The sequence below is a fragment of the Aethina tumida genome, chromosome 2 (genome assembly GCF_024364675.1).
Source record: "Aethina tumida isolate Nest 87 chromosome 2, icAetTumi1.1, whole genome shotgun sequence".
In the NCBI taxonomy this organism is placed as follows: Eukaryota; Metazoa; Arthropoda; class Insecta; order Coleoptera; family Nitidulidae; genus Aethina; species Aethina tumida.
Window position 1 is genome coordinate 27,227,421 of NC_065436.1, and position 26,257 is coordinate 27,253,677.

The 26,257-nt window shown below is 28.5% G+C and overlaps 1 protein-coding gene across 2 annotated transcripts in view; it reads left to right on the top strand.

Annotated features, from left to right (window-relative positions):
• Window positions 1–589: 589 nt before the first annotated feature.
• LOC109595353 (netrin-1) overlaps window positions 590–26,257 on the top strand; it is a 175,053-nt gene continuing 149,385 nt past the window's right edge. For both annotated transcript variants that reach the window (XM_020010694.2, XM_049963577.1), the window contains exon 1: window positions 590–1,966. In XM_020010694.2, coding sequence (XP_019866253.2) covers window positions 748–1,966 — 1,219 coding nt within the window. In that variant the 5' untranslated portion in view covers window positions 590–747. The remainder of the gene's footprint in view (window positions 1,967–26,257) is intronic.

The following is a 26,257-nucleotide window of genomic DNA, read 5'->3' on the forward strand; positions in this document are numbered from 1 at the left end:
AAACATACAATTACTGTTCGCAGTCAATAAATATACTGTTAATTACGACAGCATTTTTTATTTCCATTAAATCCTTTCGTAAACAAGAATTTACGTGAATTAAATTAAATTGAATTAATATATTATTATAAAAAAGTTCAATATTATAAAAATATAATAATGAGTTATTTGAATAAATTTAACAATCAGTCAAATTAGACTAAGATTAAATATTTTATTGATACTTTTTGTAATTTTATCTGAATTATTCTATTTATGTGTGCACAACAAAAAATATTTAGTAATAAACTTAAAAGCAACTCGAAGATATTTTTGTGCACACCTAAAAACATCGATGCTAAATCCCGAATCATCGATAACCTTCTGCGATAATCCAGGGCGATACTATAATTCGCTATAATTAACTTAATCATCAATTATCAGCTCGTCTTATGCCACTCGAATCCAATTGCTTAGACGTCGTCTGCCGGTGGTATGTGTGTGTATGCGCCCCTTTTCGGCAGGGCGGCATGCGACCGGCCTCCGCTACCACGACAGACTGCGGACCGCCAGTCATCCAACAGACGTCGACCGAGACCGATCGCACAGAGGCCCTTCACGAAACGGACCAAACGCTACGTTGTTCACGCGTGTTGCGCCGCGGTTTCTATCCCGGTTTACTCTCTGGTGTTCTTGCAGTGGTTATTGTTGCGTGAGTGTTTTACGATTAACATGGGATATTGAGTTGCCAGGTGTTGTACATTCGCGATGGTATTGTACGTAAATATGTTACTCTTGTTGCTGGTGGTTGTGTGTTGCGGCCCCGTCATGGGGGTAAACGAGAACTTCCTGAAGATGTTCGAGAACCAACAAACTCCGGTCGATCCTTGCTACAACGAGGACCGACCCAGAAGATGCATGCCGGACTTCGAGAACGCAGCCTTCGGGGTGCCAGTTAAGGCTTCATCCACCTGCGGTCTACATGCGCCCATGCAGTACTGCGAAGCACCCGAACCCGGTGCCACTCCTCAGTGTCACATTTGCGATGAGAGACAGCCCAGAAGTAGATTTCCTGCAACCCACTTAACCGATTTGAACAACCCTAACAACGTCACCTGCTGGAGATCCGAACCTCTTCCACCGGTCACTTCAATTAACGCCCCCCCGGACAATGTCACTCTTCTTCTGTCGCTCGGCAAGAAGTACGAACTTACTTACGTAAGTCTGTCGTTCTGTCCCTTCACCCCCAAACCCGACTCTATAGCCATCTACAAGAGCATGGACTACGGCAAAACCTGGCAACCTTTCCAATTTTACTCGAGCCAATGCAGACGTGTGTACGGACGGCCCAATCGAGCTACCATTACCAAAACTAACGAGCAAGAAGCCCGTTGCACCGATGCCCACAGATACACGGGAGGCGAGAACATGGGCTTCGGTCTGTCGCCCAGAATCGCCTTCTCTACCCTCGAGGGTCGCCCCAGTGCCCTCGACTTCGACACCTCGCCAGTCCTACAGGACTGGGTCACCGCCACGGACATAAAAGTCGTCTTCAACCGCCTCCACATGCCGGTGGAGGACTTATCCGACAACCTGGACCAGATCCTCGTCGACGAGCACTACCACAGCAAGCACATCGACGACAACCAGACCCGCGAACCCTCCGTCCAGCTCATCAACGAGATGCAGGCCCTCGACAACGAAGAGAAACCCAACACCAAGTCGGGCTCCAACGGCGAGGTGGTCGCAAACGGCGTCATGGGCGGCTACCATCAGGTGACGCATCAATACGCGGTGGCGGATTTCGCGGTCGGCGGACGGTGCAAGTGCAACGGGCACGCCAGTCAATGCGTCGCGGATCGGGATGGTAAGCTGGCCTGCGAGTGCAAACACAACACGGCCGGTCGCGACTGCGAGCGATGCAAACCCTTCCATTTCGACAGGCCTTGGGGCAGAGCCACCGCCAAGGACGCCAACGAATGCAAAGGTAACGTACCAGTTTTTAAAAATCCTTTAGAAGGTTCACCGCACAGTATAAGATGAATGGGGAACGAGAACGTAATAAGAAACAAACAAGAACTCGATGATCTTAAAAAAACGTTTATGCAAAAGCGATCGAACCCTTGCGTTTTTTAGGCGCCCGAGGCGGTGCTACCGCCGCGGTTATGCCTACGAGTGCAAAGGTAAGATTTATTGGGGATTTAATGAAGGCATCTACATATAGATATGTTTTCTGTAGAGACATAAACCAATATTTATTGAGCCAGAACCAATAATTGAATATGTGAGAGATGAATCGTAAATAACTGCACGAAGAAAGATGATTGCTGTATTATTATCGACCTGGTAGCGTGAGGTTTAAATCTGTTTAATGAGCGCATTAACGAAAAATATATATTTATTTACCTTTAAAGTCTTTAAACAATGAACCGAGTCCAAAAATGCGTGGTTCCAAAACGTCGTCTCCATGATTCAACTTTCCAACTTGGATGCGAAAATTGCTGCAGATAATTTGCTCATATACTACCCAAATATCGTCATTTGTGAAATTAACTTCGGTTTACGAGATATAATTCCTTGGAGAATTAAAAATCGTAATTTTACAGGGATTATTATGACTGGTTCCGTTACTCCAAGATAATTTAATTTGTCCCACTTCTCATTCCTGAAAGCCTTCCGATGTGATGTCGAAAGCTGCGGTAATTCGCATTTTTTTATTGCACCTGGAAAAGGTACGATAATGGACATTTAATTAAAGATATTAACTGCCTAAAGTGAGTACCACTCTCCAAGTGCTGTTTTTACTAATCAAATTACTGTTTACTTTGATATTAATTGCAGGTATAATGTCGCGAGGTAATAAAATTACAAAACATGTTGTACCCGTTCTTTTTTGTCTTGGCGCTAGTTTTAATCTTGTTTCGAGCAATTTTGAAGTATATAATATGTAGTAAAACCAGGAGCGAAAATGCTTACATCACAATTGGTAATAGTCGATGGAAGCAGAGGCTTTTAAAAGGCTGGAGCAAAGTGTGGGCACTTAAAATACGTCAAATATCAAAAGCAACCATCGAGCTTATACCTGTTAACTATTCATAAATAAGGTCGTTAAGTTTCTACCATAAATCTATTCATATGTGAGCGATTTTTTATTAAAGGCAAAAAGGAAGGTCGGGTGGAAAGTTCACAATGGCATAAAAGCAGTCCATTTAAAAATAGAAGGACAATTATAAGGGTGTATGAAGCACTGGATACTGTCAATATTAGAGATGTGCATTGTGCACTTTTATATGGGATATTTCCTTGTGCCAGTATTTGGATAACACAGGTTTCATACGTTGGAATTCATAACAAGCGTGACAAAGACGGAGAAATGTATGGGAAAAACAACTTTAATGACACAAATGTACCACTTTTAGAGAGCAATATTCTCATAAACTTTTACTGAACGTTTTTAACTATCAGTTCAAATTATTCTTGAATCAAATATTAATAATTAGTACTCGCAAGATTAATTTTTTAATTTTAATTTAATATCACTTTTACAACCGCAATGTTCAAGTTTTTACTTTCGTTTTTATCAATTAACTCCTTTAGTTCCAATTATTTTCATCTCAAGATTAATTTTTGATGTCTTTCTTCCTTAAAAGGTTACTGTTTACTCCTTACTTCTGGTACTAATTATAGAGTACGATTTGGCACTAAAACTAAGATTGTTGCCCTAACATACATACCATTTGTATGATTCCAGTAACATTCCTGTAAATATCTACGCAAAGTAGCCAAAGAAACATAAAACAGTAAAAAACAGCTTTGTAACAAAAGACATTAGTATAATATATTGTATGCATTGGTTTAACAGGTGTTGCGTGAGAATCCTATTCTTGTGAAGATTTCTAGGTTGGTGTGACCATGTTTAATTTCCACGTTGGGCAAAGTTGATTTATGTGACTGCGAAGATTTACCGTGATCATAATGAAGGCATCTACATACAGATCAGTTTTCCTGTAAGGACACGAACCAATATTTATCGAAGCGACGGTGATAATTGAATGCGGACCGGCGATGGGGATTTATCAAAAGAACGAGTTCCGAATGACAAATGACGGCGTCCACGTTTCACGATGTTTGGCGATATTTATTGAGCGTGATACTTTACAACATTTGTGTATTACCAGCTATAATTAACTTCGCTGGAATACATACTAATGTTACCGCAACATATTATGCCGGCAATAATTCAATGGCCGAGCGGAACGTGCCGGATCATCGGTACATGTGATCCACAATGGAGTGCAACCTTTTTTTTCTCTGTTGGCTTGATCGAAATTGTGTGTCGGTGATTGACTTTTTTTCCAAAGAATTGAATCCAGCCATTTTGCCTCAAAAATTGTTTACAACATAATGGATGTGGTTGGCGATTCCATTGTTCACAATACTTTGAATAAGATAGGCTTAATTAAAGATACAATTAATTCCTATAAATTACTATTTTTTAAAATACTAATTTTATTTAAAAATTAGTTTTAGGTTCAGATTTTTTAATTTATTTATTTTAAAATTTATTTTATTTCTAAAATTTTAAATAAAATCTTTAATTTTTTATATTTTTTCTAATTTTTTATGTAAATTTTTAATTTTTTAATTTCAATATTTTATTAGTTTTTACTTTTTATAATATAAATTTGTTGTACTTGAGATTTAAGTATAGATTTTTTAATTTATTTGTTTTAAAACTTATCTTATTTCTATAAATTTAAATAAAAACTTCAAATTTTTATATATTTTATAATTTTTTATGTAAATTTTTAATTCTCTTATTTAATTATTCATAGTTTTTATCACATAAATTTTATATACTTGAGTTTTAAGTTTAGATTTTATAATTTCTTTTTTTAAAATTTATTTTATTTTTATAAATTTAAATATAACCTTCAAATTTTTATATATTTTATAATTTTTTATGTATATTTTTAATTTTTTAATTTCAATAATTTATTAGTTTTTACTTTTTATAATTTAAATTTTTTGAACTTGAGTTTTAAGTTTAGATTTTTTAATTTATTTATTATAAAATTTATTTTAATTCTATAAATTTAATTAAAATCTTCAATTTTTTATACAGTTTATAATTTTTTATGTAAATATTTAATTTTCTTAATTCAGTATTTTATTAGATTCCAGATTTTATAATTAAAATTTTATTGTTTTAAAATTTATTTTATTTTTATAAATTTAAATAAAACCTTTAAAATTTTATATAATTTATAATTTTTTATGTAAATTTTTAATTTTTTAATTTCAATATTTTGTTCGTTTTTACTTTTTATAATTTAAATATTTTGTACTTGAGTTTAAGTTAAGATTTTTTAATTTATTTGTTTTAAAATTTATTTTAATGTTTTGTGTATAACAAAAAATCAAAATTAATAACAATAAGTAAATCTTTTTAAAGGATAATATTTTATATAAGGATAAATAATAATAATAATAATAATGCTCTGGACTTTTTAAGATAAATTTTAAATTTATTAATTATAATAAATATTTTTATTACTCTGTTAAATTCAAAATTTACCGTTATTTTATTTTAAATATTTTAAATGTAATGAATTTTATTCAAAAGATAAATTCTATTATTTTTGTGTGTTGAATTAACTGAAAAATGAAAATTCATAAAAATAATTAAAAAATTAAATGATAAATATTTTATGTAAGTATATATATAAAAAAAATAAATGTTGCCTTCTAAGATATATTTTATATTTATTAATTATAACAAATATATCGTGACGTCTTTTTTTGGGAAATTTTACTTTTTCGTGAAGGGCAATATTAAAAAAAAAAACAATAAGGAAAAGGTTTTGCTTAGGGCATTAAATATAAGTAGAAAAAAAAAATCAATAGAATACATTTCTATTTCAATTTGCTGTTAAAATAATAAATACATAATTATCTCGATATCGATTAACTTTATCGTAATAGTTTATTAATAGCGAAATTTCCTTGGTACTACATTCTCCAATTGAATCTTAATTGCGAGTACAATCCTTCCGACGTATAATTCTCCCATTTTTCCTTGATTTATATGAATTCTGTCATTATAATTATCTCTTAATATATTCAACGACTTTTTCAATGCAGCGGTAATTTCAACCAAAGATATGTTCATGATGAATTAAATACGGTATAATAATGTTTTAATTGATAGTTGTCTTAATTGAAAACAGACAGATGGTCAATATTACTGCAAAATATGTGCATAAATTACTAGAAATTGCATTTTATATTTAATAATAATGTTTAGTTCATGTTTAAATTACTAATACATTGTTTCATAACACATACGTGTCTATTTTACAAACACAAACTCGTGCAACGAAAATATTTTTTCAAGTAAATCATTCCTTATTTATATACTCATAATTTATTTGTTTGCCATTAATAGCTTTAACAGTGCCATAATCATATGCATATTTTTAACCGATACATTATTTTGTTACAACATGAAACCCAATCCTAATCTGGTAGTAACTAGAAGTCGTGTTCTTGTTTGCTGGAGGACACACTATTTATACACCAACGCCAATATTTAAACAAACTTTTCTAAACGCATAAAAGGTGAATTTCGACACAATCCGTTAATAATTTCGGTAAATATTTCGACCGTCTCTTCGCATCCATTAGCTTCATTAAAAAGGTGTTTAGCGATTTTAAAAAACAATTAAGCACAGTGAGCTACACTTATTGAACAATTAGTGGTCGTTATGTTGGTGCCATTTTGATAGCGAAACACGGTGCAAACAAACGCCCGTTGTTGTTCACTAATTCCTTCGGCGATGTTCTCAGACGGCACGAAAAATAAGACCGATGCAGTTCTCGGTTTCCCATTCATCAAGATGTACCACCGCACTTTCACTTCAAAGTGTGAACGATGGCGGAAACAGAGCAACAAAGCGACAAGCCGCACGCCCAGAGCTCATATTCCCATTCGGAAAGAAAACGGTATTTCCAGAGGCATTTCGATTTTTTTTATTCCGTACGAAATTGGCGCCGCTCGCGGATTCCTGATAATTCGTGTTCGGTTTTAACAGGCGCCATTCATCCAACGCCTCATCCAGAGACGGATCCGAATGGTTTGATGTTTCCATCTCCTTTTGGAGCTTCAGGATTAAGGATTTTAAAATCAATTATTCAATATGAGTGAGTTATTTTATACTCTTCTCATTGAAAATACTTCGTCAGTTGAATTTACGATTGGTTTTCTCTTCAATCGTACCTTTGTTGATGAGTCAGGATTAAAGTTTATAAATCAATTATTCAAAATAAATCAATATTTTCATACTCTCCTCCTTTCTTTTAGTGAGAAAATATTCTGTTAGTTAATTAGTTTGTTTAGGAAGGTGGAGACTCTCTTCAATGGTACTTTTTTTGATGTTTGATGAAATATTGTTTCATATTATTCTCAATGATTCCTTTAGCGGCAAAATGTTCTCTTAATTGAATCTAGGATTGGTTTAGTTTCTCTTCAATGGTACTTTTGTTGATATGTCAGGATCAGTTCTTAAAATCAATTACTGAAAATAAATCAATATTTTCATATTCTTCTTCTTGATTTCTTTTAGTGAGAAAATTTCTCTTCAGTGGTACTTCTGTTTATATGTCAGGATTTAAGTTTTTAAAATCAATTACTGAATATTTTCATACTCTTCTCCTTGATTTCTTTTAGTGAGACAATATTCTGTCAGTTGACTCTAAGTTTGATGGAAGTGGAGACTTTCTTTAATTGAATTTTTTTTGATGTACCAGGATTTAAAATTTAAAATAATTACTCAAAATAAATAATTTTTTATATTCTTCTCATTGATTTCTTAATGACAAATTTTAACTAAATACTAAATAAAGTGTTTGTGGGTGATGTAAAGATCAATTAGTAAAAATAAATATTTTTATATTCTTCTCCTTGATTTCTATATTGGGAGAGTATTGCGTTAGTTTAATTTAAGAGTGGTTTGGAAGATGGACACTCTCTTTTAATGTTTGAAATCTTGTTTACTTGCCTCTTAAAATATATACATCACATCCAGTAGGAATGACGACGAACTAAGTATTAAGTTTTTTCATAAGTAAAAAATAATCTGTTAATCCAATTAGGAAATTTCAAGATCATTGACTTTCCAAAGTTGGACCATTTACCTTCACGAAGCAGTTTTAACGATGTTTGTATAAAATGAAGGAGTTAATTTCGGTTCGCCTTTACCCCGTAATCACATAATTACAGCATCCGACAACGTATTGGAGATCCGACCCTGTCCGACGTCACGAAACAAGTGTGTAAGAAATAGTTTACGGCAGTAGCCGAGATATTCGAGTGGGTGTTTATCTTGTGTATCATCAGATAATGTGCGTCCATTGTACAATTTGAATACCGACGCTTTTATCGATACATCGTAAACCACTATCGCCCGTATCGATTATCCCTAATGATTTTTTCTTTTATTTCGGAATTTCAGGGCAGTTTGGACTTGCAATTGGATTGTGTCAATATTAGCGGTGTCATGTTCCGTTGGCAGTGGTGTATAATTACAGACGATGGATAAATGAATGAATGTTTCTTATGCCACCTATAATTAATACACTCACCATAAAAAGTTTTGGTGAGGCTTACATTACATATCTCTGAAATTGTAATTAAATGAATGTTTATTTTTATTAGATATTAAAAACTGACAAACATACCTACTGTGTTAACAACGTATTTACATTGGTTTTACTTCAATTTGTTTAGGAGTAACATGCTCATGTTACATCAGTCTTTTTCCTCACACAACACCACAAAACCCAAAATTAAATTAAGTTTAATAAACAACGGAGTCTGTAATTTTACATAGTCATAGGGTCCACATGTGATAAAAATTACACAATTAAATTGAAGGCACGCTCATTTTGGTGCGGGCAGAGATTTGAAATCCTAATTTGGGGTGTACGTAATGACACGGAACATCTGTATGATGGGGTTCATGTAGAGTTCAACATAATTTAAATACGATTTATAATGGTTTAGACTGACTGATTCGTTGAAAAAATACAGAGTCATGAATGTGGTCTAATTGAGGAGACGTGAAAATATCATGCAATTGTATTAATAAAAAAACTATAACTATAAATGATGTGAGCAACATTCCTTACATACAAAAAATGTTTAACTACATAAATACATACATTATTATGTACATGTATTATTATATACTATATGCATAATATTATAAATTATTTACAAGTAAAATTATATTGTAATAATATAATATATAGTAATTTTTGTGAATAAATGACAATTTATTTTCAAAGACTTTACACAAAAATAATTTAAGAAATGATAAAAAAAGGACAGGACAAATTTTGCAAACTTATACATAAATGTAGTTTTATTTTAAAAATCAAGGAAGTTATTACGAACGGAAATTTTAAAAAAAAAAATAATATTAACATCCAAAAATTCAAAAAGTGAAAAAAATATAATTATAAAATATAAATTGTATAATAAGTATGTATTATTTTCAAGTTTTCGTTACACAAAAATAAAATACAAAACTAGTATTATTTTGAATATTTTGATTAATAACGAAAATGTTAAAAAGGGCAAAAGTAGGAATGAAATTAAAAAAATATATTGAAAATTTAGTTTTATTGTGAAAAAAATTAAAGTAAGATATTAACAATGATAACTCAAACAGAAAAATAAAAAATATAATATCAAATAAAAAATTTTAACTTATACAAAACAATTTTTTTTTAAGTTTTTATTACACAAAAGTAAAATACAGAATTAGTATTATTTTGAATATTTTTATTAATAAATTGTTATAACAAAATTTTTTTTTAAGTTGTTATTACACAAAAGTAAAATACAAAATTAATATTATTTTAAATATTTTTATTAATAACGAAAAACTCAAAAAGGGGAAAAAAAACTTAAAGAAAGAAATTTTAATAAAATTATTGAAAATTCAATTTTGTCATGAAAAAATAAAGAAATTATCAAATCAAAAAATTTTAACTTTTTAACAGATTCAATGTTGGTTTAATGTGAAAAGGTTATTTTTATTTATAAATAGAGTTAACAAAATAATTTTCATTACACTAAAATAAATTATAAAATTGGGACTATTTTAAATATTTTTATTGACCAACGTTAAACTCAAAAAAAAAGAAATAAAAAATAAGAAATTTAATTGTAAATTTGTAAATTTATTGAAAAATTAGTTATGGAGCAAATAAAATATTTTTCTAAAGTTTATATTATGTAAAAATAAATTACAAAATTAGTACTATGCTGAATAATTTTTTAACCACAAAATGCTCAAAAAGGGAAACAAAAACAAAAAGTAAAAAACAAAATTATCTAATTAAAATTTATTAACTCATAGAAATTTATCAGTAAATAAATCAAACAACAATATATATATATATATATATATATATATATATATATATATATATATATATGTATGTATATATATATATATGTATATATATATATAAATATATATATATATATTTTAATTTCTTTTCTTTGGGTGAATTTTGAATGACTAATTTATAAATATCTCTATAATTACCAGTGAATTCATTTTTTATATTAAATTGAAAATTTGATTTTCCTACATAAATTGCGAATATTGATTCTGGATTCTATCAATTTCCTCCATCAGTTCGGTGAATATCTTTTATTTAAATCTATACATAGATATGTATAGGTTGAACATTTTTTGTTTTCCTATTTTATTTTTCTTGTTCCTATAGAAAATTTTTTCATAGATAATCAATCCCCAAAATCCGTGTCAAAAAGCCTCCAGAAATTGGAAATTATATAAGAACTCAAATGACACTTTTGTTATTAAAGTATTCTTAAATTAATCAAAAAAATTAAAATGTGTTCATAATTATCATATAATAAAAAACGAATTAAAAAATTATTGTAGCAATACATTAGTAATTGCCAATAAACATTATTTCAAGGATGATCAAGAATTTTTGTTCTCCCCCAAAATTCTTGAAACAAACTTTTAGACATAGAATTTTGTCTAAAAAATACAAAAGTCTAATTTATAAATATCTCTATAATTACCAGTGAATTCATTTTTTATATTAAATAATTTTGTTATTATAAAAAAATCATCTTGGATACAATAATTTATTGGTCATTTTTAATAGTATTTGAAAAAGCATAAACTTCAACAAATAACCATTAAATATAAGCCTAAGAGTTGTTTTAATATTAAATTAAAATGTTAGAACTTTAAAAAGGGAAAACATACTTTTTATGCATGTTTTATGCAGTATGCTAATTTTGAACTTAAAAGACTTTATAAGGGTCTATAGAATTATTGTATCCATTTATATAAATGCATACATCCATTTTACTTTTAAGAACTAAATCTAATTCAATTATTTTTATAAAATCCTTATATAATATAAAGTGCAATTAGAAACGACGAAAACGAAACGAAGAAAACGTCATTAAATCACCTCAAACGTCAACCTCAACGAGAGGGGTGATTAAACTTGACATTAACTTTCCAGTCCACAATTACGGGCAATCCACCAGCACAGATAAAACAATCCTCGATCCCATGCATTCGAAATTAACACTCGTTTTATGTTGCCACACACAAACACACACGCGGCTCTCGGATCCGCTTTGCGAAAGAACGACGATTCCCTTTAATTCCCAGAAACCGTAATATCAACGGTGTGTGATTAGCCGCGGCGTATAAAATCCGAAGTCGATTTTATAATCCCGGTGCAGTTTATTACGCGGCCCCATAAAATCGTCGGATAATGCAGTCCTTCATTGTGCACTTTCCTTTTTCGACGGGTACGGCCATTGTAAATACGCTCTATTATGCTGTTATGTTGCGGACGGACAAATTGCATCGGTATAATTAGGTAATTTGGGAATTCATTAACTAACACGGTTCGCTGTCGCAACGGAAAAATGTTTAATGTCCTGTTTGTGTTTGCTGAATTATAGATTTACCGTTTTGATACGCTCTAAACTTGTGTGGACTTTTCTGGTTTCTTTGAACTTATAACTAATTATTTTACTTTAATTAAAGCGTCACAGCAAATTCTGTAAACACATTCATGATATAAACTAATAAAGGGACTGACTAAATAAAGAAAAAATAATGGTTGGTTTATGAAATTTATTAAAGAGAATTATTTGATTTAAACAAAAATGTTCGTCCAATACCAGACATATCCCGGTCTTACACAAAATTTGATTTTCCTACATAAATTGCGAATATTGATTCTGGATTCTATCAATTTCCTCCATCAGTTCGGTGAATATCTTTTATTTAAATCTATACATAGATATGTATAGGTTGAACATTTTTTGTTTTCCTATTTTATTTTTCTTGTTCCTATAGAAAATTTTTTCATAGATAATCAATCCCCAAAATCCGTGTCAAAAAGCCTCCAGAAATTGGAAATTATATAAGAACTCAAATGACACTTTTGTTATTAAAGTATTCTTAAATTAATCAAAAAAATTAAAATGTGTTCATAATTATCATATAATAAAAAACGAATTAAAAAATTATTGTAGCAATACATTAGTAATTGCCAATAAACATTATTTCAAGGATGATCAAGAATTTTTGTTCTCCCCCAAAATTCTTGAAACAAACTTTTAGACATAGAATTTTGTCTAAAAAATACAAAAGTCACTTTCTTTATTAAAAAATTGTATAAATAAAATGATATAAATATTATCTAGTAAAAAAGTCACTTTCTTTATTAAAAAATTGTATAAATAAAATGATATAAATATTATCTAGTAAAAAATTGATTTCACTAAAAATTATATTGACTATTATAGTGATATTTACACAGTAACAATTTACTCTCCCAAATTTTTTGGAATAAACTTTAGAAATGAAAATTTAGCTAAAAAATACAAAAGACACTTTTGTTATTAAAAATTATAAAAATAAAATATTACTAACTATTATGACAATATTTATATATTATATATAAAATCAATATATAATTATTTGAAGGATAATCAAAATGTTGGTATTCTCTTAAAATTCATGTAATACACTTTTGGTAATAGAAAATTGGCTTAAAACTGAAATGACACTTTTATTATTAAAGAATTCTTAATTTAATAAAAAAATTAAAATGATATAATTATTATATAATAAAAAAATAATTCTACTGAAAATTTTATTGATTATTATAGTGATATTTATACATTGATAATTATCAATAGAAAATTATTTCAATAATGATCAAGAATTTTTGTTTTCTCTTAAAACATCTAAAAAGTAGAAAATTGTCTAAAAAACTCAATTGTCACTTTTGTCGTTAAAAATATAATTAATTGATTATAAAAATTTAAATATTATCAAAAAAAAATTGATGCTAATGAAAATTATATTGACATTACTCAAAACATACAATATATTTATCATTATCAATAGAAAATTACTTCGAAGATGATGAAATTTTATATTCTCCCAAGATTCTTGTAAAAAGACTGTCTTAAAAATTCAAACGATACATTTATTATTAAAAAAATCATAAATTAATCGTAAAAATATAATGATAAAATATTTTATAATTAAAAAATGCATTGTACTGAAAATAATATTGATTGAGTAAAAAGATAAACCGAAAAACACAAATTTGTCATTAGAAGTGAATGGTCGAAATAAAAGAAAACTGATTTCATTATATTATCTTAGTTGATTATTTAGAATAATAGTTCGTGTTTTTCTTAGTGAAATTGATTATTTTGCAAATTTACAAGCTACTTAGAAAATTTGGTGGTTTTCTATTTTCCCATCATTTACAATTTTGCTATTAGACAGTTTACACAAAGGTGAATCGTTTTTCATGGTTATTTCGAGAGTCGACGTGAATCCAGTTCACATTGTAACGTCTCTTCCCACCGTAAATCTTTATTATTCCATCGTTTCCATGTTTGTTTGTGTTTATAATTACGTTGGCCGTGTAGAATTATGGGCGCAGGAGTCGCTGAAATATTTAGAACGTGTGTCGAGAGCACGGTGCACGTTTTACGCCTGTTTACGCATCTCGGTTGCTGTCGAAACGAAAACATTTCGGCCGCCCGGTGGTGCCTTAATGGTCGTGTGAACCGAATGAACGGCTCAAATCCAAATCGAAATTTGCATTTGCGAAAAACGAAACGATGCACAAACATCGGACTTATTTCCAAAGTAAACGCGGCCTAAAATAGTTGGTCGGTAACCGTTTCGATTATTTAGCTTAAATTTAGCCCCGGTCGTTTCGGTAACTTGTCCGCGCCAAATCCGACTTTTTAGTGCGTGCGCTAATTGGAAAGCGCTAATAAATTCGTTGAGTTACGGCGGTGCCGTTTTCGTTATTTTCGGACGGGGATTTGCATCGAAACAACCTTGCGTCATTTCTACGTCGGCCTTCTTGGAATCGGGATCGTTGCCGGATGATTTAGTGTCCAGTTAAAATCGTTTGGCAAGCCACCCTTTATTTATTAAAAACTGGTTATTACTTGAAATCAATATTATTAATTTCGATGATCCTGCTGCCCACATGTCGGTGCGCATTTTTATGTAAATCGTTGTGTTTCATTGTGGGCACTATGGGAACGTGCCCCACACAGTCCGCAAGTTTTATCATAAATCAATCATTGACAACAAACCTCGTGGAGTTCATTTAAATATTTTAATTGCACGAAATGCATTCGTTTGTGGGAATGTTACGCCGGAGAAATGCGGAAATGCGACTTTTTTTCGAAATTATGCGGAATTGTTATGCAATGATTCAAATACTAATTGTTGTGTATCGGACATTTTGGTATTATGAACATGAAATTAATGACAATGAGTCACCGTGAAGTGTCTAAATAATAATAATATATAATAAATCTAGAAAATACGACATTTACAAAAAATTTATTTAATAATTATCAAAATATAAACAAAGATTAATATTTTCTGGGTACCCTTTGTTTGCGAGGCACAGATTCAATAACATATCGACCACAGTTTTTTGAAATTAAATTCATCTAATTTTTATGGTTTTTTGTGTTTAAATTTACAAATAAATCAATCTCATTAATAAGAACAATTTAGACTTTCTAAATAATAATACTTTTATGTCAAACCACACGAGAATTTTATTAAAGGGAAATAGTACACATGTAAATATTCATATGTTTATTAAATAATTGGTATATAACTTAATATTATGTTGGGTACACTTTCTTCTTTCTTTTGGATTTAGATTCGAGGGAAATCGAGAACTTCAAAATTATTACCATTTAATCAATTTTGAACAATTTGGATTCATGCTTCGGATCATTATCATGCATAAATATTCATGTAACTGGTAAATTATCATTTGTAAATGTTACCTTTGCATCTCTCGTGATGCCTCTGTGTATATTTTACTTATATTTTTCTGTAACGATCCTATACCAAAACAAGAAAAGGAACGCCAAACTTTAACGTTTCCTCTAGCGTGTATGAAAGTTCTTGTAGTGTATCTAGGGTCGAATTCATCATTTATGACTCAATTAATTCATTTTTTATTTGCTCTTTATAAAAGGAATAATATAATGCCATTATAGTTTATTCTAATCGGTAACCAAAATTTAATCTATATTTATATAATATTTGTATCCCTATTAATGTGAAAGATATTTAAAATATTATATTGCATTTTACTGCATTCAGCTTTCATTTTGTCCAAGACTATAAAATCTATACTAATAATATTTATAATTCTATTAGTGTGAAAGTAATTTTAAACCAACACTTTTTCACGTTTTACATTAAAATCAACTGAAAATAACCGTAAAATAAACTGAACAAGATTAATTCACCTTCATATAATAAAAAGTGAAACGTATTTTTTTTATTTTGTTCAATACTATAATATTTATACTAACACCATTTATAACTGGATTAACATGCAAGTAGTATAAAAATATTACTTTTTTCATATTTTATTATAAATTAACTAAGGTGATTATCCTTCATATTACTAAAAATAGATGTTTAAAGTATAAAAAAGGTACTTATTTAAAATTACATATTATGCTAGTAATATTTATAATTCGATTAACAAGAAATTAATGTTAAATATTCACATATATTTGACATTTTACATTATACACATCTGAAAATAATTATAAAACAATATAAGAGAATGTTAGTTATTTAACCTGTTATTTTTTTCACTTTGGCTAAATTTAAACTTATTTTTAGTTTAAAACATTTTGAATTAAAATAAACTAAAAATATCCAAAATATTATTATGAAATTTCATATAACTAAAAATAACAATGTAAAGTATAAGAAAGTATATAAGAAAGTGGTAATATTTAAAAAATAAACAAAAAAAACATATTATTTATAATTCAGTTAACATCAAATATTTTATTATTTTTATTATTACAAATAGTTGAAAAATAACCATAAAATGTTACTATAGTTTACTAAAATTAACTATAATTAAATTCACTTTTGTCCTATATTACATTACAATCAACAGAAAATAAATGAACTTATGCTGATTCATTTTCATGTAACTAACTAAAAATAAATGTATAAAGTGAAATAAAGTACATAATATTGTAGCAATATTATTTTCGATTATATTAACCTACTAATTCTTCATTTTATTTCACGCTATAAAATTTATAGTAATAATATTTATAACTCGATTAACATGAAAGTCATGTTTAACTATTCTATCACTTTTTTCTTATTTTATATCACATCTGAAAATAACCATAAAACAAATTGATCATTATTCACAATTATATATCTAAAAATAAAAGTGTAAAGTGTGAGAAAATGGCAGTAAAACATATTCCGATTATTTTAACAAGATATTTTTTGACATCACTGTAAAATTTGTGTTAATATTATATAACTTGATTAACATGAAAGTTACATTATTCTAACAATTTTTCATGTTGTACATTACAAGTAAATGTAAAACAAACTGATGATTCACCTTTGCACTAACTAACTAACGTAACTAAAAATAAAAGTGCAAATTGGGAGAATGGTAATAATTTTTTAAAACATATTTTTAATCAATTTAAATAGCATTGTAGAATTAATAAGATTTATAAATCGATTATCAAGTAAAATATATTAAAATATTCCATTCAATTTTTCTCATTTTTTCACACTTTTTTCCATTTTGTTAAACATTTTTTGAAATATTTTCTTACATCTACATTACAAACAGCTGAAAATAAAAATGTATTGATTCACCTTTCTGTAACTAAAAATAAAAGTGTAAAGTGTGAGAAAGTGGTAATAATTTTTTAAACCACTTCTCGATAATTTTAACTTTTAAAAATAAACCTCCATATCAATTAAAATCGCTCCAGCTCATATTTCAATGTATTAACACGTTTTTTGCCTTCAAACCCTTGTCACCAACCGCAACGCCATGTTTCATATAAATCCAGTCCTGCAGTCCCCGTTTTTTTGGGTACGTGTGAGACAATTAGCCAAAGCCGAGCTTAAATATTTACCCGATAAATTACAGCAACCAAAACAATTCAACACGTCTGATCGAGACGAACGGAAGAAGTGCGAACATGTGTCGGATGGGTTTTTTTCACCATTCAGACACGGTGCACATGAAAGCACGGTGGCCGGGGTGAAAAAGGCGTCGAAACGTCGATTCCGAACGTCTTTTAACACCGCAAGACATTTTGACGCGTACGTGTGGGAATCGGACATAAGTGAAAATCAGTGGGCAGGATGAGATAAAATCACGGAACGCATGCGACGGTAGGCGGCCTGTTATCGGTGCTATTTCTTAATTAATTTAAAAATTAGCAATGTCTGAATGGGAATCGAGGACAAATGATATTGGATTTTGATGTTCAATCCGCCCGTTTGATTGGACTGTGTAGATATTATTGCTGCCCACGGGGATACGATTTCATTCATTTTCTTAATTGGCTTTTTTTCAACGGACTGTAAGGACTATATATAGACTCAGTTAGTTGATTTATTAGGTATGATAAATTTAAGAATGTGCATTTATTGCAATTTGATTTATTAAAATAGTTTCCTAAAAATTATTTAATTTTTCCTTAGAATATCTTAAGAAATAATATAATTATTTAATAAATAAAAATAATTTTTCAATTAGTTTCATTTTATCTGATGGTAAACAATGTGTAGAATGTTAATTTTTAAACATCAATTCAGAAAGTTATTGAAATTATTTTTTAATCAATAATCTTAAAATGCCATTTTTTAAAATACTGAAAAAATTACGAAATTGAGGGTTATCGTTTAAAAAAATATTATCTATTAATTTATTGAAATCTTTTCCAAAAAAATATACATTTAATTTTATTTACATTATCAGCAATTTGAAAAATGTTATTTTATAAAATACTGAAAAAATGATGAAATGAAATAGAAAAAATATAAATTAATTTATTAAAATCTTAAATATTAATCTAAATTTATAGTTAGTTTATGCTTTATTAAAGCCAATTTAAATTATAAATTTATAAAAATATCTATGCAATTTTTTTATTAAGTCTTAAATATGAGAAATATATTTAAATTATTTATTTTAAAGATGTTATTTTTTAAAATACTAAAAAATGGTAAAAGACAAAATATTATAATTTAATTTATTTAAAATTTTATAAAAAATATTTAATTTTGATTAAAAATTTACAAAATTTGTACTCAATTTAAATTATGAATTTTTAAAACAATTTTTTTTATTAAATCTTAAATCTATCTTTTTTTAAGTTTTTAAATTATAAATTTAAAATAAATTTTAAATATGAACTTTATTTGAGAAATTTATTTAAAATATCTTTTTCAGCCACGGGCATACATATTTAATTTTAAAAATGTTGTATAAGTAATGTAAAAGGAAATTTATTTAATTAATTGATTAAAATCAAGTATACAAAAATATTTTTACTTATGTCTGAATGCAGCGATAATTATAATGACTCATATAAACGAATTTTATATTATTATTTAAATCGTTGAATTTTATTATGCAAATAAAATTTACATCAGATATAAAATTTTTAGCAAAATATGTATCACATTTATATTACAATAGTCAATAATGAAAATGATGATAAATCGTACATCCGCTTTGCTTTCATAAAACGACAAAATATGTTTGGCAAATAAACTTAATTAAGGTTAATTTCAGTATACTCATACAAGATTTACAATATTAAATGTATGAGTTTTAATAAAAACTTTATGTAGAATCTGCGAATGCAATTTAATTTTAAATAGTCACTTTAAAGAGTAATTATTTTGCATAACAAATATGTATGTACGAGTAATTACTTTTTTTGCTTTTTATTTTATAAATTGCAAAGCCATCCAGTCTGAAATTTAGTAATTATTCAGCTGTTATTAAAAACTGATTTTTTCATTTTCCACGGTATATTTGGTTTAAATCGACCTGCGCAAATTTCTATTTTTAATGATCTATTATTAAAATATTTCTGGATTCAATCATTTTAATATAAAACGTTATTATTCAAGGTCTTCGTTAATGTTCTATTCTTGTAGCCACAATTATCCCATTAAATGTTTTTGCACACAACAAAATGTTCAATTTCAAGCTTATTATAACCTAAGGTGAAGAGCGACATTAACATAATGCTTCGATAGTAAACGATCGATTACACACCACTTGTTACTTGTGTATTTATGAATTAATAATCGCTTGCTACACATAATCCCGCGAAAAATTAACACGCAGCGAAGCTTCCTGTGCGCCTTTTTCACAACTCAAGTGTTTAAATACGTGTTGAGTAAGAAGTACGGTGTAATTGAATAATTCTTGATGAAAAAAAGTCGTAGTTGTCCGAAAGGAACGTAGGCAAACAACAATTTTATTAATGATTCGGTGTTCCGAGAAGCGACTTCGCGTGTCAAGAAAACAATTTGCTTCTTACGTCTGGGTGGATACAGGACATCAAGTTCAAATGTGCCCCGCGTAATTACGACGTACCGAAATTCGGACGGGGGAGGAATCGGTCGAATGCCACGGTCGAAATTAAAAGAATCGGCGGTCTAAACTTTTTTAGTATGATTAATGGTTCGTTTTTCAAGTTCACAACAATACGATGTAAATGTGAACTGGAGATCGACTATTAAGGCAATAAAGTGCTACAGTTACTTCGAGAAAATTATGATTAATGGTGCTAAGTCAATGTGACGAGCTCACAATGGCATCCAAACTGGATCTCTGTCAGATATTTAATTGGGATCGGATTTTTTTTTGGGTGAAGCTTTGATTTCGGGTTCTAATCGAAACAAGGTCAGGAATTGTGCTTGGTACCCGTCGATCTTCTTAATAACTGGTAAAAAGCAATAAGTTGTTTGTAATCCGTAAAAGATGTAGTGTTCATTTAATTTTACAATGGATTTTTTTTACTTCAAGGCTACAGTTTTGTAATTGTTGATTTGTCAATTATAAACAATTTGTTTATAAATCAACCAAGATCTACAAGTTAGAAGTATTCCTTTTAATAACACGTGGTTATTAAAACAAACTTTACAGAAAAAATTCTGTCTATTTTAATTAATTTTTTAGAGGAATCAACAATTTTCTGAATCTTCAATGAATAAATCTAGGTTCTTGGGCTGAAGAAAAGATCAATCTCAATTCCACCCTCCTCTTCAGCCAAAAAATAAATAATAAATAATAATTTAAAAATAAAATAAATAATAATTACGTGGAACAATATCTAAACTATATGAAGGATGAGAATTTTACATTCAGAAGCTTGATTTGAGTCTCTAATGCCACATATGGTCTTGCATTGTCATGAAGAAGCAGAACGAAAAGAATAATATCTTTTAGTAAGTTTTCCATGAAAATTCACAGTCAATCAATTTATTGTCGTTTCTTACAATACAATGATTAAAAGGCTTGTAATTTAATGAATGACTTATTTCCATACATTTTGCACCAGGATTTTGTATGAGATATTGTTGAAATGGAGGTTTCAGGAAGTGCTTTACATTACATCTTCCATGTATCATTACCAATTTTAAACTAATGAAATTAAAATAATGGAATTTCATCATCCTTAAACAAATCTTTTAACAAAATGTTTTATCAATCCAAGCTTAATGTGTAATGGAGGTAACAAAACTTTATTTTGATCAACGAGAGGTGTAATCTTCACGTTAACTTAGCCTGGAATAAATTGATCTCTATGAGGCCACTCTTTTACTTTGTGTTGCTCTGCTATTTCAAAGACATTCAAAACAGCAATGCTCAGTAAATTTTCACGAAGCCTTAGTAACTGCCCTATAATTTTCACACATCTACCACTAAGGAGCATAACTTATTGCATTTTGAATCAGTAACATACTTGAAGTTCTTTTGTTTCTGTTATTAAAGCAAGCAAAGCAGCCTTTAAACTAAAAAAATCATAACTCAAAAAGAAAAATCTTTCGCTTTTTGAGACCCCAAATTAAAAAAACTGTATATGATAATATTATGTTCATGTTATCACAAAGAAATAATAATATAAATAAATGGAAAACCTAATTAGTTAACATTTAGTTTATTTATAATGAAATATAATTTGTAATGAAAAAGTTGACCTTTGTTTCTTGCCAAATGAATGTAATTAAAACCGACATAAACAAAATGCGATAGTTAATATTATATTTAATAAATATAATTCCCCGATTATCCTGCAGCGTCTAATTTTTTCATTAGGCACGGCCCTGAAAACATAATTCCATTGTGAGAAATTTAATTCACAATCACGGCAAATGTGCCCATTTAATTCGAATTACGCAAAGAGAAAAACTATTGTTACGAAACGTTAAACGTTATCATTATTGCATTACATTTGTTCGTTGCTGTCATTGTACGTTTTCCCCTGGCGGCGCGGAGCTTTCCTAGCGAAACTGTCGCGGTCGGGACAAAAACCGGAGTGTAAAAAGTCCTCCGTCCTCGCCTCTTCACATGGCAATTTGCATTTTGTAATGCGGGACCCCGGTTTACTAGGAAACCGCTTGTGCACGATGGTAAATGGTAGCAGGAAACAGCAGTTTTGCTTAAGTTAATTGTAGTTTTTTTTCCTACATTGTGCTGTTGTGTAATTCTTTTCACTCTAGTTAGCACACAGACAATAAACTGGGATGCTGATATTTTTAGGTGATGGTTTCGGTGATAGCGACGTCTCTTGCAGTTTCGCTTTGCTTGAAGATTAAATGTTCCAAGGCTGAAAGTAACGTGTAATCTTTACAGTTGATTGTTTTATTGTCTGGTTTCTTTGAAAATGTCACAAAATTGTCTAAAAGAATTCGTTTTAAAGTAAATTTTAAAGAATTTACATTTGTTTATAAAATATAAAAAATACATTGCAATATTAAATTATTTTATTAATATTTATTTATATTATTTTATTGTTCAAATAATGAATATTATATTAATTCCTAGAGTAATATTTATTATTTATTTATAAAAATTCTAAATTTGAATGTACAGGGTTGTTCTAAGTTGACATATTCATTCATGATGGTGTGGTACTAAAATTAAATCTGTGAGTGAAAAATTACAAAATTCAAATTTAAAAATTATGCACTTGTTTGAAAATTATAAAGAAAACATTTCGATTAATTCATAGTGTATTTTATTTTAATTTTTTTTAATATTTATTAAGTTTAAATTGTTAATTAATATTGTTTAAAAAATGAATAAAAGATAACATTAGCTTTTAGAATAAAAAAAATAATTATTAAAATTGTAATATATGTATTTTTGTTTTGGATTTTTACTTATTTTAAATTTAATTTAATGATCTTTAATTCTTAAAAAAAAGAATAGGAACATTCGAAAAAATTTTGAATATACAGGGTGCTTCTAAGTTGACAACTTAATTTTAAGTGACTGGAAGAGTGGTACTAAAACTAAATCTGTGAGTGAAAAATAGAAAATTCAAATTTAAAATTTATTTTATTTTTTTATATTTATTAACTCTAAATAATTAATTAAGATTGTTCATAAAATGTATAAAAGATTATATTAATTTTTCATTCTAAAACATTTTGAATATACAGTTGATATATTAATTTCAAGTGACTGAGAAGTTATACTACTATTAAATATGAGTAAAAAATTAGAAAATTCAAATTTAAAAATTATGCACTTGTTTAAAAATTATAAAAAAAATTCGATTAATCCATATTTATTGTATTTTATTTTGATTGTTTTTTTTTTAATTTTTATCTGAATTATTAATTACTTTTGTTTAAAAAGTGAATAAAAAATCGTTAATTTCTAGAATAAATAATTCTTATAATTATTATTTATTAATAATAATTGTAATTTATCCAAGTCATTATTTATTTTTAAAACATTTTAAACATTTTAATTTAATAATTTTTAATTTTTAAAAAGGATCAGAATATTCTAAAAAAATTTGAATATATAGGATGATTCTAAGTTGACATATTAATTTTTTGTGACCGAAGAAATTGTACTAAAGCTAAATCTGTAAGTGAAAAATAAAAAATTCAAATTTAAAAATTATGCACTTATTTAAAAATAAAAAAAAAACATTTCGATAATTCGATGGTTTTTATTTTATTTATTTATTTTTTTAATTTTTATTAACTTAATTAATTAAGAATTTAATAATAGATTACATTATTTTCTAGAATAATAATTATTATTATTTATTAATAATAATTGTAATTTACTCAAGTCAATTTTTTTTTATTTTTAAAACATTTTAATTTAATAATTTTTAATTTTAAAAAATTATAGGAACATTCTAAAGAAATTCTGAATATATAAGGTGGTTCTAAGTTGTCATATTAATTTTAAGTGCCCACAGGAAGTTATTTTTTTAATAATTTATATTATTAAAATAGTTTAAAAAATTAATAAATAGTTTCATTAATTTTTAGAATAAGAACAATTATTCTAATTTATATCCTTTATTTTTTAAAGATAAAGGGCGGTTGTTAAGTTAATTTTTAATTAATTTTTAATTTATTAATTTTACGATGTCATTATAAATCTAACTGCGGATGTGAAAAATTGAACATCCAAATTCATTATAATGGACTATTTATTGAAAGATTTTAATCAGTTACACAAAACACGACTGTGATCCATAAAGTTACATTTTACGTAGTAATTGGTGTAATAAAAAAAACCACCCGTTTAGCAAATCCAATAAAATGGCCAGTTGTGTCTCGTGTGAAAAGGATCTGGTAAAAATCTTGTATACAGGTGCGGTGTATTAACTTCCCGGGCAATGAAATTTTACGAGGCAATATACAGGTAAAACTTGTGTCATTTTTATTGTGTGGTTTATGCGCCAGCACCTCAGAACGCGACAATTAAACCCGTTGCGGGATATGTGGCCCCAATAAAAAACCGAATAACTATATAAACCATAAATTATCTGCGTGAATCCGATAGCCGCTTTCAACGGCGCATCATTCATTTTGTCAAAAGATTTATTGAAAAGCCATCCGTCCGTACGCGACGGAAAAGTTGGCCGTAAGGTATGCACCTAATAACGAAACCCGATATCCAATTTGTTGTAATGGAGCGTCGGTCGTTGTTTATTTTATGTCTGAACTTTTCAGGAAGGGAGGGACAACAAGCGGGCCGGACAGTTTCTTATAAAATTCGTAAATAATATTTTTACTGGGATGTAGGTTAAACGAAACATTGGCCAGCGTTCGTCCGCTTATTTATATTCGAGCCGATAAAATAAATACGGGCAGTTAACAAATCTTTAGCCCGATTTAAACGGCGGCTTCCAAAATAAACTTTACGTTTTGATACATATATTCATGGACCAGAGTGATTGTAGCCAATAACCACCAACGCTGACAATTAGTTCTTGCATTTCATTTTTACGGTCTGGCATCCTCCGAGTAATTCTGTTTGGACTTCAGAACACCCACGTTTCATCATATACATTATTCCACTATTATTTTATGTGGTAGCGTAGATACTAAAACTGTAATAAATTTTGGACGAAGCTCTGACTATTATGACACGTCGAGATTAAAATATTAGACGGTTTGTGAATAATTCAATTTGTCTTCGTAATTTACGAATCGTCCGAACGGACCCATCACGAAGTTTATTGACCATTACTACTGAAACTTAAGTTAATGGATTATTCAAACGCTTATTTTTGTAGATTTGTCTAGTTTTAATAGCCTTTATTGATTCGTTCAATTTTTAATCAAAATTGATGTAATTGTAAGGGAATTGGTACAATTTTAAAATCGTTCAATAATTCATAACGCGTATTGATTTTATTAAAAATTGTTATAACAACACATAATTTATGATAATTTTAGTTTTATTTCTTACAGATAAAAAATTACCTAATTTTTCAGATTTATTAAAAAAATAGTAAGTACCGGAAAATTTACGTTTTCTACGTTTATGTTTAAAATAACAACTTTTTTTTAACAAAATTGCTATCTGCAAGAAATTTATATCACAATAATAAAATTCTGTTTTCTTGAAACTGAAGAAAAGATTAACTTAGTTGTGATCTCTTCTGAAATAAACCGTTAATTATTGTAAAATCTTGTCACTAGGAGAATTATGTGGACTATGTGGTGGATGAACAGAAATTTCTGATTTAACATATTGAAGCTTTCTTTGAGTTTCTCATGTGACATCTGGTTCTTCCTGAACTACTGTCTAAAGACAGTTAGTATATTTCAGAGAAAAATAAAAAACTTCCTATTTAACATTTTCAAACTTCCTTTAAGTTTCTAACGCGACATATGGCCTTTTCCTTGTTACAAAGAAAAGTACTTACGGTACTTACAGAAAAGTTTTTCTGGAAGTACTGCCCATTTAAATATATTCTGTGGTAGAAAAATAATACAAGCAGGCAGAAATATCTGAACTAAATGGTAAATAAGGTGAAACTATATAATAATTTATAGAAAAATAAATTTTTATTGAAATACTGCCCATTTAAATATGTATGGTGGTGGTAAAATGATAGAAACGGGGAGAAATATTTGGTGGATGTGGTAAAACTTTCATTTTAACATTTTCAAATTTCCTTTAAGCAACAGATTGTCTTGCTTTGTTATGGAGAAGCAGGATGATTTCTCTATTGACCAAAGAATATCCTCTTTGAGTACAAGTCATACAATCATCAAAATCTTTTTTAGGTTAAGACTTTTTTGAAGTACTGTTTCATCAGGTTTGGCAG